General features: G+C 34.0%; 3 protein-coding genes across 4 annotated transcripts in view; 2 read left to right on the top strand and 1 right to left on the bottom strand.

The window, feature by feature from the left end:
* Positions 1-3,006, bottom strand: part of LOC110464190 (caskin-2-like) — a 72,262-nt gene extending 69,256 nt beyond the window's left edge. The window contains exon 1 of the mRNA XM_021519272.1: positions 2,514-3,006. Within this exon, the coding sequence (XP_021374947.1) occupies positions 2,514-2,610 (97 nt within the window). The 5' untranslated portion in view covers positions 2,611-3,006. The remainder of the gene's footprint in view (positions 1-2,513) is intronic.
* Positions 3,007-3,157: 151 nt separating this feature from the next.
* On the top strand, positions 3,158-12,608 carry LOC110464203. The gene is made up of 9 exons (XM_021519295.1): positions 3,158-3,318; positions 5,406-5,845; positions 6,383-6,457; positions 6,722-6,805; positions 7,138-7,209; positions 11,072-11,152; positions 11,410-11,544; positions 11,778-11,845; positions 12,304-12,608. Exons 2-9 carry the CDS (start codon positions 5,731-5,733, stop codon positions 12,358-12,360), a joined length of 687 nt encoding a protein of 228 aa, XP_021374970.1. The 5' UTR covers positions 3,158-3,318; positions 5,406-5,730; the 3' UTR covers positions 12,361-12,608.
* Positions 12,609-16,194: 3,586 nt separating this feature from the next.
* Positions 16,195-19,919, top strand: part of LOC110464192 — a 15,544-nt gene continuing 11,819 nt past the window's right edge. Inside the window, exons 1-3 of one of the 2 annotated variants that reach the window (XM_021519276.1) lie at positions 16,195-16,208; positions 16,799-16,870; positions 17,019-17,099. In XM_021519276.1, coding sequence (XP_021374951.1) covers positions 16,202-16,208; positions 16,799-16,870; positions 17,019-17,099 — 160 coding nt within the window. In that variant the 5' untranslated portion in view covers positions 16,195-16,201. Of the gene's footprint in view, positions 16,209-16,460; positions 16,516-16,798; positions 16,871-17,018; positions 17,100-19,919 lie in introns of those variants that run through there. The other variant, XM_021519275.1, reaches the window with a different exon arrangement.

The raw sequence follows: 19,919 nt of genomic DNA, 5'->3' as shown, positions 1-19,919 counted from the left end.
GTTTCGTTGCGATACTGAGCATTTCCATTTCCTATATCTAGCTATTTCGGCAAAGTGTTAGATCACCAAGAACAAGTCAAATTTACAACACATTACACTGTTATGTTTTTGTTTCCAATATTCAAATACTGAACAAATGTAGTTCTATAAAATGCATTTTAAGATTGTTTTATACGGAATACATCTTTATTGAAAATAAGAAACATAAATACAGTAGTATCCCAAAGTCTACCTGTTTCTATTTTGAGAACTAGCTTCCTGGCAGATTTTGAAAAAAATCTAAGCTTACCAGCTATTATATAATTAGGTCAAATATGATAACCGAGACAGTTACGTTAATTTGTGTAGTATCAACATATATATTTGATACCATTACCATAATCTAAATGTACCTAATTACCAATTAGCTCAGCTGCTAATCAGTTTTCTTTGGATTATCATATAAATATATGGGAATTACCCTGCAACCATATATTTTTAAAGTCATTTTTCAGAAACACATGATCAGTGATAATATCTAACGTATCCATGTAATATCATATAAGTAACCACAAAAAGTTATATAGACTAATGTTACATTCGTCACTAACTCGGCTCATTATAATTGTATAGCCTATAGGTATACATCAATATTTGCACAAAAATGTTTACTTTGTAACAAATGTCAACATTCCAATGATATTCTGTTTCATTTTATTATTCAAAGAAAAAAAAATTCCTCTGAAGAAATTCTAAAAAGAGTTCACCTTTTCAACTACAAACTCTAATGTGCAAGAAACATGGAAATACGTTTTACAATTCTAGCAAACAAAATATTTTAATGACTGATCATTATCATAGGATCATGTACCTGTTAAGTGTATATATACAGAACAATAAATATACAATAGTACAGGTAAGTTATATTAATTTGCAGGTAAGTCACCTTGACATGATGAACTACTGTACTATATACTACAAGATAAAATTGTAAGTACTAACAAGTCTTGGGGTTAGGGGTTGTGTTATTCCCTTGTGAACCAAAAAGTTAAAAATTCCTAAATTAAAACCTGCACTTACTGATATATATACTACACATGCAATAATGACATGCAATCTACATAATTGTGGAAATACCCCAAATAGATACACACATATATACCTGTATGTATGTATCAGTTTATTAGATAGATTTCATGCTATAAATAGCACCTATAAGTTACACCTGCTAAACAGACATGGTGTAATATCTATATATGATGTTTACCTGACAATCTTGTATCAATTACATTTTTTGTAATACAGGTAAATGGTATATCGGGGTGTTAAATAAAGTAAAGGACTTACGTACGACTTAACGTGGATCGATGTGTTAGACCTGATATTCAGCTTTTAAATTAAATGTTAAAAGATACGTCAGCTAGCTCAACTTGTGACATTTTGTGTATTACTTCTGTATAAATTATCAAGTACATCTACTACCCGACTAAACATTAAATGTGTATCATGACTTCATATTAAATGTGTATGGACACACTGGATATATAATGACATAACACAGGAACGGCCTTTCAACTTTGATAATACAAAGTTAAATGTTTAAATTGAAACTTATGCCTCAAGCTAAATGTTTGAATTGACGCTTATGGCTAAATGGAAACGTGTATTTTACAATTGTTTGTCAGTATATTCAACAGGAAACTGTGTCATTTAATTTTTTATGCAAGTTTTTTGACAGATCTGATTAACAATGTATAAATCTAGGCATTCTAAGTTTATTATATAATTACCATACATTGAATGTTGTGTTTATGAAAAAAAAACATGCAGCAGTTTCTGTATTACTGACCAAAAAAAATGAGACAACTCATATTGTGTTTTTTTCCCTCATTGATTTGCAATGGGGTTTTTCATGGAGGAGGGAGGGGGGCCGGTTGATGACTCATTATGACTTGGGTATGCGTAATTAATGTAAAATGATCTTCGATTATCTCATTAATACGGACACGTTATTTGTAGGATAACATACAGTTTTTAGTCTCTTTTTTTTTGAGAATAGTATAATTCTGCATGGTTGTCAATTATTTTTCTTTAAGTACTTATCATTTTTTAATTTTATTTTACTTAAATATTTTTTTTTCAAATTTATGTCTCGAGTGAAAACGGAACAATGCATGATGCATCGGTCGCGATCGTGACCCCTGAAATATCGTACGTGGCGTTATATTATCATAGCTCGCATGCAGAAGTATCTTATTTTTGGGAATATGAAAATCAAATATTAGAGTACAGTAAAACAGTTTCCATATGAAACAAATTTCTGACAGATATCATAATCACATTTCTGACAGGTGGGTGTCGCTAACGACGGGAGCGGACATGTGTTTATCTACACAGATATAGCACGTGCTCCATAATTAGAATTTTATGGACAGGTGCGATTATCTGTAATCTCGATCGTAACAATCCGTTTAATTTCTAAGTTTGGCGAAATAATATACACCTGAAACAATACTAATAAAAACGAAACTTACTGTTTTTAGACTGTTTCCCGAGTTTGTTAAGAATCTTCTGGAGACCATGCGAATCTCTGTCTTTCACTGCCTGGATAATATCATGGTCTTTCCCCATTTTCGGCGATGTTTTCCTTCCAAATTTATTTATTTCTTTCAGTAATATCCACCGATGTCTAAACGCAAATATTTAAACATTTAACCCGTTCTAAAAATGCCATGCACGAACCGAAGAAGCACAGCGATCGAATGTAAACAAAACGTGGCTCTGTCTCTAAATAGCATTGACCCTGCTTAGGCGCAAATCTGTGACTCAAGCATGACGTACGATGACTGGGAACACGCGATCTCGAGAAACAACATTACAAGTAAATTGTAAAAACAATCTAACTGTACATAACGATTTGAATCCTGCAAGTATGTGTTAATCCATTCACTGTTTTACTCGATCCACGTACACTTTTTCAAGGTCTGTATATATTCCGGTCTGTTGTTATTTTACACACACACCTGGCTGTGTGAAGCCTCAGGAGTTATTTGCGTCTGCGTGACTGTGGCCAATCAACGTTAAGATAACAGATTGGCGGCCAATAGAAACTTCTAATAGACTGTAAGAAAGGCTGGGCGGTCTGCTTTGATCTATAAAATTGCAATTAGTAGATCAATCTCCTACCTTAAGCTTGAGAAGATGGGCCGGAAGAGGAAATGTGTTGGAGACAATTTGTAGACACTAATCTGGAAAATCTGATGGATCAAGATATTGGACAACATCCTTACAGACTATATATATATTACATTATCGTTGAAAAACTTCTGTACCTATTCAGTACGTAACTGTTACAGATTGATTGATTTTGTTTGTTTGTTTGATTGATTGATTGATTGCGGTTTAGTATTTTCACGTTTTCGTAATACCACAGACTTAGATCTAATTCCGTAGTAATACATAGGGTTATGTGTTTAAGATTCAGTGCTGTAAAACCACGGACTTAGATAAAATCTAATTCCGTGTGTAAAACATCCTTTTTCCAAATATATAAAGTACGTCATTGAACTTTACAAAATTGCATTTCACAATTTGCTGAATTAGCTTTATAAAATATTGATACTTTTAATATAAGAAACTGTGATATTTAACTTTGAAAATGAAAATAAATAAATAAATAAAAGAGTTCGAAGATACTACTATTTCTTGGGAAACGACTCCCCCGACTAACAAATTGTCACTGCATATTTTTTAAGTCGGGATTTTCCCAATATATGTTTACCTCTTATTCCAATAATACGACCATGCGTGTACGGCCTTTGGTGTTTATTGACCAAAATCCAAGTGTTTTCTTCTCCAAAAATACACGTAGTCGGGCACGCGACAATACACACGCTACAAATTTATATATAAACAAACAAAATTGAACACGATTATGATTTAAAGAATGACATCAATCTCCACAGTTTTACCCGTAGGCTGTAGAAACGTCTGTGTACATGATGCAATGTTGTTGTGACAGACGATGCCAATATCTACTGGTGACAGATTGAAATCGACATCTGTGTATGTTGCGTCAGTCAGCCGGCAGTGTCAATGCGAAAAATAATCAAGAAATATGTTTCGCATTGACACTGCCGGCTGACTGACGCAGCAGTCTTGATTATTTGTAGTGATAAAACCATGTAAGTGTTGGAATTTTACCAAGGAAGATCGTTTCAAGTAAAGGTTCAAAGTATAATTAACTTAAACCTATCTGCTTTAATTTTATATGCGAAATAGATATATTTCTGGATAAAAATGTGTAAAATCAAAGACTTTTCTAATTCCGTTGTAAAATAGTTATATTTTAATTTCAAATACGAGACTAGTAACCTTTTGCAGCAACTTACAATGATGTTCATACATAATGTACATGTCTTTCTTTTTTTTAGGACATCTGACCAATGGTATAATAAAATTAATTCATCTGAAATAAAATGCGACGTATAGTTTCATTGCTAGCACATATGACCACTTAGCTAATTGTTTTATAAACAGTTAGCTGCACCACAGGGACATGAGAATTAAAACACTTATTTTGATATTTTTTCGGTTTTTACACGTTTATTGGGTGATACACACTGTAGATCAAAGACGCCCGACGACCACATCTCCATTTCTGAGAACGTTAGATAATCCACAGACTTAAAATGTAAATATCTAATTCGAGGATACCACTTATATTTTAAAAAAATCAAAAAAATCCGGACTTACTCCACTTTTGGACTATTCATCCAAAAGTTTCTCCTCAACATCAAAAATAAACATTTTGATTGGAATTAAAATAATTAAACCCCAATGATTATAAAATGGAAATATTTTAAGTGAGAAGAAATTGCATTTGTCCAAACCTTTGTTAGCATTTCTGACCTTGCGTCCTCACGCACGTGAAATACACGAACTTCAGGCTTCGCGTCCCATCAAGTAACGACGAACTACAACTGTATTAGCCTCGTCTGTCAATACACTTCTAATATAATCATAGGTGTATACGAACCGCGGCGCAGATTGAGATAAGATCACACAATTTATCTCCCTTCGTTCATTCCAATTCTAATGCGTGATAAGAATCGGTTAGTAGGACTTGTTGTCACACCGAACGGAATGAGGAGAGAAAAAGGCGGGGTATTTTAATACTTTCTTCCCACATCACGCATTTTTATACAACTTTTAGCAATTATTATTTTTTGAAATCACTCGTTACTATGACACAAGACTAAAATCAGCATACTTGCCGTATAATGTGTTAAATTCATAGTTATTAACACCTTCCGTAAATAGATTCTATAGATACATTTGTATTCCTGTATCGATTAAACGCAAAACGTGAATGAGTTCTGTAGCGGAACTAATTTTGTCACAGTAGTCTTTTTTTATCACTAAAGGACACGGGCCCAATTCAATGAGGGATGCATCCATGCGGAAGTGGGATGAGGTCAGATCGGCAGAATGACGGAAGTACCAAATGAAGAGCCAGGACCACGAGATCTACCTCCCAAGTACCTTTATATTTTCATTGAAAAATGTCATCGGTGGAATATTGAAGTTATACGAAGTAAAATGAATTTAGTTGTGGCCCAAAAACGTTGCTCTAAAATTCGATCGGAGCTAGATATACGTCTATACCAGCTACATCTGTTTACAATAAGTTTATATTCTCTGTGACGTCATTGATATTCTTAATTGTGTCGTCATATATGGAATGTAATTATGACGTCAATATTGCTGTGCTTCACAACCAGTTTGCTGTTGTACGGTAGTTTTATGCACCGTTTAACAAGAAGTAAATACCAAGAAAATCAACACCTAACCTCAACTATGGAAGGTGAGTTGATGCCAGTTTTGTATTTATATATTATATAATTATTTTATCATATTACTTATTTAATCGGATTACTAAATACATAGTCATGTACTGGGCATTATCTCACTTTGTAGAGCGGGAAATTGTCGCGCGTTTAATTTTCTTCTTTTTATTTTTTTTTCCTTGAGAGGTCTTACTAAACACTTGATATGATATTTGAAAAAAATCCTGAAATAACCAATTGGGTGGAGGGTGGGGGGTGGGGGGGTGTAAGATGAAGAATCAAATTCGTTAGGGATACAAAAACCAAAGTTTTGTGAATTCACGGCGTTTCCTGTTATTAAGACGACGCCATATTTGCGAAGATTTTGATTTGGAATTGGATCAAAACCATTATTTGTGTCTTGTTTGATTGCTGTAGAGTAAAAACTTCGCTACGGATATGTGAATCCTCTATGGGTTTTTTTCTTCTGTATAAAATAAGGACCAGGGTGATATAACCACTTAAAAGTAAGATGTATCGTATAAATGTGACAAGTATTTTTGATCTATTTGAAGCTGAATTACTTGAGAGATCATGCTACGTCAAACTGAAACAGATAGCACCAGACCCACAAACCGGATATAACTACAGTAAGTACTTAAGGGTATATGCTACCTTACTGTATACTTAAGGGTATATGCTACCTTACTGTAACACATCTACTGTACAAGAGAGTTTCATATTACTTTAGTAATACACTTTGTAAATGATTAAAACGTATAGAACTTAGCCATTACCCGTCGTGTCATGCCATTATTGGTAACTACGACGTATACAATGTAAATGGAAATGCAGCCTGATGCCAATAATTAGAAATAAGGTTTTGAAAGTTTGTAATATTTTACTAAATGTAGAATGTGCCATTGTCAACCCTGCTCCGGCCACTAGAGATGACCTGATGAACCCAGCATGGTTAAGATATCTTCCACATTCTCCAAGTAAGGATTCTTCCCGGGATAATTTTTATCTAACATTAAAACCCAGTCCTCGTTAACGTGGACACTTCAGTTTCGAGAGAGTCCGCAAGATAAAACAGTTCAACTGTGTTATACTTTAATTCTTTCCAACCAAATGATGTTTTTAGTGTTTTGTTTGTTCAGAAAATAAAATTTAAACCGAGTTTTCGCATATTTAAAATTAACATCATATTTAAATGTATTCATTTCTTTTAAATGTTGATTGACACATGAAAAGTGACATTGATTTTACTGGAAATGTCCTTCCTACGTATCATTTTATGTTATTATTTTTTATATTTATTTACTTGCAGAGTATTTGGAAAGATTGTGCTACATCAAACTTAAACAGATTGCACCAAATCCACAGAGCGACTTCAGCCACAGTAAGTGATATACAACTTACAACTTAATAAAAGTGTTCCTCAGTGATTTATAGACAACCACAGTAAGTGATATACAACTTACAACTTAATAAAAGTGTTCCTCAGTGATTTATAGACAACCACAGTAAGTGATATACAACTTACAACTTAATAAAAGTGTTCCTCGGTGATTTATAGACAACCACAGTAAGTGATATACAACTTACAATTTAATAAAAGTGTTCCTCGGTGATTTATAGACAACCACAGTAAGTGATATACAACTTACAATTTAATAAAAGTGTTCCTCGGTGATTTATAGACAACCACAGTAAGTGATATACAACTTACAATTTAATAAAAGTGTTCCTCGGTGATTTATAGACAACCACAGTAAGTGATATACAACTTACAATTTAATAAAAGTGTTCCTCGGTGATTTATAGACAACCACAGTAAGTGATATACAACTTACAATTTAATAAAAGTGTTCCTCGGTGATTTATAGACAACCACAGTAAGTGATATACAACTTACAATTTAATAAAAGTGTTCCTCGGTGATTTATAGACAACCACAGTAAGTGATATACAACTTACAATTTAATAAAAGTGTTCCTCGGTGATTTATAGACAACCACAGTAAGTGATATACAACTTACAATTTAATAAAAGTGTTCCTCGGTGATTTATAGACAACCACAGTAAGTGATATACAACTTACAATTTAATAAAAGTGTTCCTCGGTGATTTATAGACAACCACAGTAAGTGATATACAACTTACAATTTAATAAAAGTGTTCCTCGGTGATTTATAGACAACCACAGTAAGTGATATACAACTTACAATTTAATAAAAGTGTTCCTCGGTGATTTATAGACAACCACAGTAAGTGATATACAACTTACAATTTAATAAAAGTGTTCCTCGGTGATTTATAGACAACCACAGTAAGTGATATACAACTTACAATTTAATAAAAGTGTTCCTCGGTGATTTATAGACAACCACAGTAAGTGATATACAACTTACAATTTAATAAAAGTGTTCCTCGGTGATTTATAGACAACCACAGTAAGTGATATACAACTTACAATTTAATAAAAGTGTTCCTCGGTGATTTATAGACAACCACAGTAAGTGATATACAACTTACAATTTAATAAAAGTGTTCCTCGGTGATTTATAGACAACCACAGTAAGTGATATACAACTTACAATTTAATAAAAGTGTTCCTCGGTGATTTATAGACAACCACAGTAAGTGATATACAACTTACAATTTAATAAAAGTGTTCCTCGGTGATTTATAGACAACCACAGTAAGTGATATACAACTTACAATTTAATAAAAGTGTTCCTCGGTGATTTATAGACAACCACAGTAAGTGATATACAACTTACAATTTAATAAAAGTGTTCCTCGGTGATTTATAGACAACCACAGTAAGTGATATACAACTTACAATTTAATAAAAGTGTTCCTCGGTGATTTATAGACAACCACAGTAAGTGATATACAACTTACAATTTAATAAAAGTGTTCCTCGGTGATTTATAGACAACCACAGTAAGTGATATACAACTTACAATTTAATAAAAGTGTTCCTCGGTGATTTATAGACAACCACAGTAAGTGATATACAACTTACAATTTAATAAAAGTGTTCCTCGGTGATTTATAGACAACCACAGTAAGTGATATACAACTTACAATTTAATAAAAGTGTTCCTCGGTGATTTATAGACAACCACAGTAAGTGATATACAACTTACAATTTAATAAAAGTGTTCCTCGGTGATTTATAGACAACCACAGTAAGTGATATACAACTTACAATTTAATAAAAGTGTTCCTCGGTGATTTATAGACAACCACAGTAAGTGATATACAACTTACAATTTAATAAAAGTGTTCCTCGGTGATTTATAGACAACCACAGTAAGTGATATACAACTTACAATTTAATAAAAGTGTTCCTCGGTGATTTATAGACAACCACAGTAAGTGATATACAACTTACAATTTAATAAAAGTGTTCCTCGGTGATTTATAGACAACCACAGTAAGTGATATACAACTTACAATTTAATAAAAGTGTTCCTCGGTGATTTATAGACAACCACAGTAAGTGATATACAACTTACAATTTAATAAAAGTGTTCCTCGGTGATTTATAGACAACCACAGTAAGTGATATACAACTTACAATTTAATAAAAGTGTTCCTCGGTGATTTATAGACAACCACAGTAAGTGATATACAACTTACAATTTAATAAAAGTGTTCCTCGGTGATTTATAGACAACCACAGTAAGTGATATACAACTTACAATTTAATAAAAGTGTTCCTCGGTGATTTATAGACAACCACAGTAAGTGATATACAACTTACAATTTAATAAAAGTGTTCCTCGGTGATTTATAGACAACCACAGTAAGTGATATACAACTTACAATTTAATAAAAGTGTTCCTCGGTGATTTATAGACAACCACAGTAAGTGATATACAACTTACAATTTAATAAAAGTGTTCCTCGGTGATTTATAGACAACCACAGTAAGTGATATACAACTTACAATTTAATAAAAGTGTTCCTCGGTGATTTATAGACAACCACAGTAAGTGATATACAACTTACAATTTAATAAAAGTGTTCCTCGGTGATTTATAGACAACCACAGTAAGTGATATACAACTTACAATTTAATAAAAGTGTTCCTCGGTGATTTATAGACAACCACAGTAAGTGATATACAACTTACAATTTAATAAAAGTGTTCCTCGGTGATTTATAGACAACCACAGTAAGTGATATACAACTTACAATTTAATAAAAGTGTTCCTCGGTGATTTATAGACAACCACAGTAAGTGATATACAACTTACAATTTAATAAAAGTGTTCCTCGGTGATTTATAGACAACCACAGTAAGTGATATACAACTTACAATTTAATAAAAGTGTTCCTCGGTGATTTATAGACAACCACAGTAAGTGATATACAACTTACAATTTAATAAAAGTGTTCCTCGGTGATTTATAGACAACCACAGTAAGTGATATACAACTTACAATTTAATAAAAGTGTTCCTCGGTGATTTATAGACAACCACAGTAAGTGATATACAACTTACAATTTAATAAAAGTGTTCCTCGGTGATTTATAGACAACCACAGTAAGTGATATACAACTTACAATTTAATAAAAGTGTTCCTCGGTGATTTATAGACAACCACAGTAAGTGATATACAACTTACAATTTAATAAAAGTGTTCCTCGGTGATTTATAGACAACCACAGTAAGTGATATACAACTTACAATTTAATAAAAGTGTTCCTCGGTGATTTATAGACAACCACAGTAAGTGATATACAACTTACAATTTAATAAAAGTGTTCCTCGGTGATTTATAGACAACCACAGTAAGTGATATACAACTTACAATTTAATAAAAGTGTTCCTCGGTGATTTATAGACAATCACAGTAAGTGATATACAACTTACAACTTAATAAAAGTGTTCCTCGGTGATTTATAGATAACCACAGTAAGTGATATACAATTTACAATTTAATGAAAGTGTTCCTCGGTGATTTCTAGACAACCACAGTAAGTGATATACAATTTACAATTTAATAAAAGTGTTCCTCGGTGATTTATAGACAACCACAGTAAGTGATATACAACTTACACTTTAATAAAAGTGTTCCTCGGTGATTTATAGACAACCACAGTAAGTGATATACAACTTACAATTTAATAAATGTGTTCCTCGGTGATTTATAGACAACCACGGAAAATTGTGATAAGTACATAAATCAAAGAAATTCTCAGAAATTTGAAGTACTAACATGATTTATGACAACTGATTTCAGGGGCCATTGTCCACCCTCCTCCGGCCACAAGAGATGAACTGATGACCCCAGCATGGTCAAGATATCTTCCGCATATACCAAGTAAGAAATAATATTGAGAATCATCCGTGTCTTTAACATTGCAGATGGTCAAAACATGGTAAAAATCTAACAGTTTCTTTACTGTCAAACAGGTTTTAAAAATAATACACTTTTCTCGGATTTATTTTTTGAGATGGAAGCAAATCCTACACGCTTACGCCGACCAAAAGTATTCTGTTTGAAATAAATCAATATTTTAATACGATATCAGTTACCAATATCAGACCATACACTAACCTTTTTTCCTATGACAACAGAACCTAAATCGCCCCACGGCTGGGTCAGCTGCCCGCCCCACGAGGAGGATGCTGAGTTGAGGGAGAAAAGTGCCACCCGGAACAAAGTATGGTACGACCTGTTCTACAAGAAGGATTCCTCCAAGACTGAAAACGGTATGTCATGTTTAATTACTTAACTTCAGGATTATCAATACATTTCTGCACATAAACATCGTTGTAAGCAAAAATCTCTTCCGTCTCATTTATTAATATTCTGCATCCATACAATTTAATTCCAAATATTTCATTTCATTCTCACATTTTGACAATTGTTTGTTATAACATGATTTTGTGATACAGAAATTACACTGACATATATCACACAAATGATCTTGGTTTGATTCCAGAATCATTTTGTTTCAACGTTATGAAGAAACACAGAACGACGAAATCTCTACACGACATCTTACTCACAGTAAGTAAATGAGCAGCATTTCTTCTCGTTTCTTATTATAGTCCGGTCACACTCTACGACTTAGTAGAGTTATATTAAGGATCCATGTCCCACAGGAGACAAAACACTAGAGAGTTCCACTAGTACATGGAGTAACCTCCCCTTCCTTTCGGTTTGGATGTACTACCATTGACCCTTGACCCTTGACCCTTGAGCTAGTTCAGTTGGTTAGAGCGACAATGTAATGATTGGAGGTAAAAGTTCCGCTAGGTATGATTTAAAAAAACAATAATAAAAACTACAGTAATAGAAAATTCATACGCGGTTCCTTTTAGCAAAGTGTCGCAATCGTCGAATTCTGATATGGTCCCGGAAAAGTCATGCAATCTGCTTTAAATATTCTCAAAAAATTCAGCCATTCAATACTGATCTGAAGTAAAAATCTATATATTAACAAACTTTAGTCTTTGTCGTTTTAGCGTAATCCAAGTGATGACGTCATTGGCTCACCAGCCTCCGGCAGCTGCAGCGTCTGATTTGTCTTAAGAAGATACCACGTTTTTTTTATCTTCTGCTTATTCGAGATATTTAATTGCGACTAATAACAGATTGTTTATAGATATTTAACTGATCATTTAACTTGAAAAAAACCCCAATCATTTGAAAATATCTACAAAATATCCATCTTTTTGTTGAGGTGAACTTTACATAAACATATCTCTTTAGGAAGGGAAACTTATTTTTATTATTTTGACAAATATTGTACCCCGTCTTGATAGTCAAAATAAATCAGTGTCAACTGAAATCCGTTTACTGTTGTTTATGTGAGCTCAATGTTCCGTCTAACCAGTTACAGATATATTAAAAAACTACTGGGCAGACGATGTTTAGCTGCTCTCGTCCGACCAACGAAACACCATGTACGTGATAATTACCAGGAAAGATCGTTTGAAATAATGATAAAAGTATAACAAACTTAAACATATCTGCTTTAATTTTATATGCAAAGTCTGTTTATTTCTTGATGAAAATGTGTAAAAACACAGGCTCACCCGTTTCCGTGGTAAAACTTTGGTTTGGTTTGGTTTGGTTTATTATTGTTTAACGTTCTATCAACAGCTATGCTCATTTAAGGACGGACTCCCCTGGGTGCAAGATGCTTGCGTGCGTGTAGTGTATGCGTGTGTGTGTGTTTAGGGAGGCTGCGATATGTTCGTGTTTGTCTCCTTATGATAGCGCGGAACTGATGCCGACTTTCTAGTGCTACCTCACTAAAGCATAATGCCGGAGACACCCAGCAGGACACTTCACCCGGTCACTTCATACTTACAATGGGCGAACCAGTCGTCCCACTCCTAAATTGCTGAGCGTTAAGCAGGAGTAGAAACTACCATTTTTACAGACTCTGGTATGTCTCGGCCGGGGGACAGAACCCAAAGCCTTCCTCACAGGGGCGAACGCTCAACTTAAGGCCAAAAGTGAGGCAGTGTCAAGGGAGACATTAGGAAGAAGAAAGTTAAGAAAGATCATGCGATGTACATTTATTACGCCCTGTCGCAGGGACACCGTGGTAAAACAGCTACAGTGTATTTTCCAAATTAAAATACGAGACGGTAACCTTTTGCAGCGACTTACAAAACACCAAACTTTTGCAATTAACCAGCACAATTCGTTGAAACTTTCATATAATGGTTATGCAACTATGTTGAGTTGATTATTTGAAAATATAAGCATTCCGATAGTTTGAGGACTTTTTCGGAAAAAATAACCAAAAAAAAAATAGTTTTCGTTAATCTATTTTTTTCCGGTGTTTTTTTTTGTGTGTGTGTGGCATTGTCCGGAACAATAAAAACAATAAAAAAAAAATAAGAAAGAACCATTGCTAATTAACACTACAAATATTTTATGTGTCGCAAATATATAAAAAACGTTAGACAAAGTGTGTTTTATTGAAATTGTACGGATAAAAGTCATTATCTACAAGCTAAAAGCAAACAGGACACAAAGATTCATGCATATACACAATGACTTTATAATTTATTTATTTTACGTTCTACTTCTACAATCACTTTGATCCTGGTGAGAGTTGTCTTTCTTGAAAAGAATCGGAATTTTTAAAGAGGGATAACATTTACACAATGACAGTTATCTCTTTTTACATACATCAAAAATGATGAAAAAATTCAAATTTGTGATATCAAAATTATCAATTGTTCCTTTATGGAACCAAATTACTTTCAGTCATGTACACTTTGGACATAATTCCACAGCACGCTACCAGAGGCTATTGCATGGTATGCCGTTCTCACGTGCACTCACATATATTTTCATTACAAAAAAATGTTTTCACAGAGTAAGTAGACTTCATTTGTGAAAACGAGGGACATGAGAGTCAGACACATATTATACCTTTACGGTTTGTAGGGAGCATCATTACATTGTTATTGGGTGATAACTCACGACCACATTCCTATCCCTAAGAACATTAGATAATCCACAGACTTAAATGTTGATATCTAATTCTTGGATAATCTAACCATTGATATATTTAAAATTTCTTTAACGGTACTCGCTACATATCAGGAAATGTTTCAAATGTACAGCTTGGGTTCGTGAAGTTTTTAACAACATCTATGTAAATTTTGTATGCATGGGGAAGTTTGCAACGAGCAATGTGTTACCTTTGTAAACACATTGTACATGTGTGAATCCAACATGTCTGCCATGTCTGCCTTGTGGATGCTTTCTCAGACTTTTTCCGGACTCACTCCACACTCACTCCACTTGTACCATTAAAAAACACATATATACTTTGGATAAAGAGGACTTGTCCCTTATCCGCCAGGACTGAATATCATCCACAAGTTTCTCCTCAGCGGCAAAAATAAATCATCTTGATTAGATTTAAAATAATAACACCCCAAAGAATATATAACGGAGACATTATAAGCGAGAAGAAATAGCATCTGTCTAAACCTTTGATGGTATCAGGGGCGTTTCTAGGATATTTGAAATCAAATCTTTGGCCGAGTGGAGCGAGTCAAAAAAAAAATTGGACTTTTCTTTTGCTAAAAAACATAAAATAATTGTGAAATGCACTAATGTAACGGTTCCTGACTTGGAGCATGTATATTTTATAGTTAAAGTGTGAGGGTTTGACATTTTTTATGCCAAATTCTCTCCATTAATTGTCTATGGTATATTAAAATGAGAAACGAAATTTTACGGATCCCCCATCGGATGGGGGAATCAGTATAAAAAGAAATCAGAGTATGTGTTTAATTAATGAATATGATAAATTGACATATTCAATACAATATTAGCAGATAACGATAGTTTTGTTTTTTTGAAAAGGGGGGGGGGGCGTACGCCCATTACGCCCTCACCTTGACCCGCCCCTGGGTATATCTGACCGTACGTCCTCGTATGCACGTGAAATCCACACACTTCGGGATTCGCGTCCCACCAAATAACGACGAACCGCAACACATATTGAGATTAGATCACACGATTTGTCTCCCTTTGTTCATTCACCCCCATTCTAATTCGTCAACTTATAAGTCGCATGTTGTATTCAGTGGAAATAAGAATCGGTTACTGTGTTTAAGAGTTAATAAAAAAATGTTAGTTTTGAAGCCAGTCTCACCGGACGGAAAGAGGAGAGAAAATGTCGGATTATTCAAACCTCTACTCACATCAAACAATTTTGATACTTATAGCAACTCAAATAATCAGGCGTTTCTGATCAAATTTCTAAAAATGAAAATATACACAAAAAAATAAATCAATACACTTTCCGTATCATAGTTTCTTTTTATATGTGGAATCGGTAATTTTAAACTCAAACTTATTAACGCCTACCGTAAACAGATTATCCATGGTTAAAAAAACCCACTGTGAATGTCAGATGCAGTCTTTTTTAATAAGTAAAGGACTTGCGTTCCACACCCCGCATCAACCTGGGACGGGAGAAGGCGGATGACGGAGGTAGCGAATGAAGCCAAGACCACGAGATTTACCTCCCCTGGCCCTTTATATTTTCATTGAAAAAAAAAAAAAAAATCAAAATTCATGTCATCCGGGGAACATTGAAGTTATCATAAAATATGCAAAGTAAAACTGAACTTAGCTCTTTGTGGTCATAAAACGTTTCTCTTAAACTGGATCGGGCTTGATCCGTCAATATAAGCTACACCTGTTACAATAGGTTTGCGTTCTCTAAGACGTCATTGATATTCTTCATTATGTCGCCATATATGGAATGTAATTATGACGTCAATATTGCTGTGCTTCACAACCAGTTTGCTGTTGCGCGATATTTTCCTGCGGTGTTTATCAAGAAGAAGTAAACAAGAAAATCAACACCTCACATCAACTATGGAAGGTGAGTTGATGCCAGTAATTTATTTATATCTTATATAATTGTTTTATTGTATTACTCCTTAAATCTAGCCATGTTCTGGGCATTATATGGCCTACGATCCAATTATCGTAAAAGTATTTCACTGATTTCTTCATAAATAATTTGGACATCTTGTTCATAGGGATGTTTGAAACGTACAGGACATTGTTGTTTGTAAAATTTTACTAAATGTAGAATGTGATCTCCAGGTGTAATCGTCCATCCTGCTCCGGCCCAAGAGATGACCTGATGACCTCCGCATGGCTAAGATATCTTCCCCATTCCCATTGTAAGGATATCCGGGATGATTTGCATCTAAAATTAAAAACCTGTCGTCGTTCTTGTGGACACTTCGAGGGAGTCCGGATAAAGGAGTTCTACTATGTTATACTTAAATCTGTTCAGCTAAATTGTGGTTCTAATGTTTCGATTTGTTTAGAAGATCAATTAAAAATTAACATTCGCATGTTCAAAATTAAAATCCTTTTTAAATGTTCTTAAAATGTACACTGACACATGAAATGACCTACCTCTTACGATTTTGAGTTATTATTATCATTATTTACTTGCAGATTATTTGGAAAGATTAAGCTACATCAAACTCAAACATATTGCACCAAACCCACAGGGCGACTTCAACCACAGTAAGTGATATACAACTTAATAAGAGTGATCCTCCATGTTTAATAGACAAACACAGAAAGTAACGAACGTCATTGGGGTGTTTCCGACAAAAATAAAAGGAAATCTCAGAAGTTTGAATTTCTAACAGGGTTTATGACAACTTTTCAGGGGCCATTGTCCACCCTCCTCCGGCCACAAGAGATGACATGAAGACCCCAGCATGGTCAAGATATCTTCCGGATTTACCAAGTAAGAAATTATATTGAGAATCATACGTGTCCTTTACATTCCAGATGGTCGGAAACATGCTGAAATTTTGTTTAATGTCAAACAAGTTTTAAAGACAAATTCATTGATATGGCAGCAAATCCCACGTTCTTACAGAGACATTTGATTTGCCGACCAAAAGTATTCTGTTTGAAACAAATCAATGTTTTAATACGATATCAGTTACTAACATCAGACCATACACTAACCTTTTTATGACAACAGAACCTAAATCGACCCACGGCTGGGTCAGCTGCCCGCCACACGAGGAGGATGCCGAGTTGAGGGAGAAAAGTGCCGCCCGGAACAAAGTATGGTACAACTTCTTCTCCAAGAAGGATTACTCCAAGACTGAAAACGGTATTTCATGTTTAATTACTTAACTGGTTAATCAATTTCTACACATAAACATCATCGGGAGCAAAAATATCAGCGTATTAATCTCATCTCTTCAAACTCATTTATTAATATTCTGCGTCTATTGATATTTTTTATCAAGATTTCAATTTGATATTCAAAATTTAATTCCAATATCTAATTTCATTTTCACATCATAACACAAATGTGATCTTTATTTGATTCCAGAATCATTCTGTTTCAATGTGATGAAGAAACACAGATCGACGAAATCTCTAAACGACATCTTACTCACAGTAAGTAAATGAGCAGCATTTCTTATCATTTCTAATTATGGTCCGTTCATACACTACGACTAAGTAAAGTCATCATAAGGATCCTTGTCCCCCCCAGAGACAAAACACTAGGAAGTTCCAATAGTATACATGGAGTAACTTCCCCTTCCTTTCGGTTTGGATGTACAACCCTTGGCCCTTGATGTAGCTCAGTTGGTAAGAGTGACAGTACCATGATAGGATGTACACGGTTCGGATTCTCGTCTTGCCCCGTTGCACTTAAATCTCAGAACGTTCATATTGATTTTTTTTTTCATTTTATCTTAATCATTTTTTCTTAAAAGTTCCCCAAGGTTTAAATTTTAAAAGATTAATCAGAGCTATAGAACTCGAAAATCAATACTTTGTCCCTTTTTAGCAATTGTTGCAATCGTCGAATTCTTACCTTGTCTCAGCGTGGTATGCAGTCTACTTAAAATATTCTTAAAAATCTACCCAACCCCCGTATTGTTCCTTTGGGTCCCATTTAAATAGATAAACAGTTTTCATTCATTACTGAGCTGCAATAAAAATATGTATATTTACAAACTTTACTCTTTGTCGTTTTAGCGTAAACCAACTGATGACGTCATCGGCTCACCAGCCTCCGACAGCTACAGCGTCTGATTTGTCCTAAGAAGATACCACGTTTTTTATCTTCTACTTATTCGAGACATTTTATTGCGACTGATGACAGATTGTTTATAGATATTTAACTGATCATTTGACTTATAAAATTCATTAAATATGAAAACATTAACAAACTATCCATCTTTTTATTGCGGTGAACGCGACACAGAGTCACGTTTTTTTTAAAAATCTTTACATAATTATATACAATTCTTTTCAGGAAAGGAAAATTATTGTTTTGGTGAATATTGTACCACGTTTTGATATTAAGAATAAATCAGTATCAACTGACATCCCATTTCTGTTGTTACTTTGTGGAGCTCTATCATCAACCATTTACTAGGTCAGGCTATTCCATCTAATGTTTTGACATGTACGTGTAACAATTGTTTACTTTCCAAGTAAATACGTATATGCGCAAACGATGAAAAAATGTTAGATCAAGAAACCCTCCCTAACTGATCATATTTAATGGTTGTATTATTGCATTGGCTAGTGATTAATGTACCGGTGCCTTTGTATACTGATATCTCATTGCAAGGAATATTGTATGCCATGGCATTTTGTGTTTTGTTGTATTGATTCGCTGATGAACAACCTGTCCAAGGGATAATACAGAACTTGAACGATGTGTAGCTGCTTGGTCCGACCAACGGAAAACTGTAGGGGAAACCTATAATATATAATCGTCCAGACATGCGCACTCTTGTTTCTGCACACATGCGCATCGTTTACCATCGATATTGGCCATACTTTCGTATCAGACCGATACCCATGCATGTTTGTCTCGAGGGCTGTTATTGGTCGAGTCCATCAAACTTCTAAATTGATATATGTCACTCCTGCATCATGTCCACCAAAATTCTACATTGAAAGGTCTCCTCCGCATAATGATCAAACCCCACTGAACTTATACCAGCGCATCATACATGTATTTTTATACTGATAACATACATTCATGTTGACAATTAATAAATCCCACAAGTGTATCAGCCACATTGAGATAGCTAGTGATTTAGCCGAACAGGTTTAGTATGTTATACATGTGAAGATACACGGAAATATTACAAAACAAAATTACTGGCATTTGAAATAAGCAATATCACATGCAGTATGGAAGATTTATTTCATCGATAACTTGTCTTTTTAAAAAGAAATAAAATACGAGGTGAATGTGAAACTCACAGGAAATGTAAAATATGCCCATCATGATTTTAAAATTCCATTTTATCATTACAGCTTCAAACATTATCCTAAAACAAAATGTCAAAAATATTAACGATCGTGCATGTGTTAGATAATTTACTCGTCAACATATTAAAAGCTATTTTTTTTTTTTTTTTCATCTTGCTTAGCATTTATATGATAGATTGTAAATATCAAAGTACCAATTAAAAATAATTTAACCACAAAACACCGATTATTGAATCATTATGGTCCATTATGTTCCTGTGTAAGTACGGTATATATACTTTCCCTGTGTATGGCACTCTACAGTCCC

The sequence above is a fragment of the Mizuhopecten yessoensis genome, unplaced genomic scaffold (assembly GCF_002113885.1).
Source record: "Mizuhopecten yessoensis strain PY_sf001 unplaced genomic scaffold, ASM211388v2 scaffold10971, whole genome shotgun sequence".
Lineage (NCBI taxonomy): Eukaryota > Metazoa > Mollusca > Bivalvia > Pectinida > Pectinidae > Mizuhopecten > Mizuhopecten yessoensis.
This window is presented reverse-complemented; position numbering and strand designations above follow the sequence as displayed.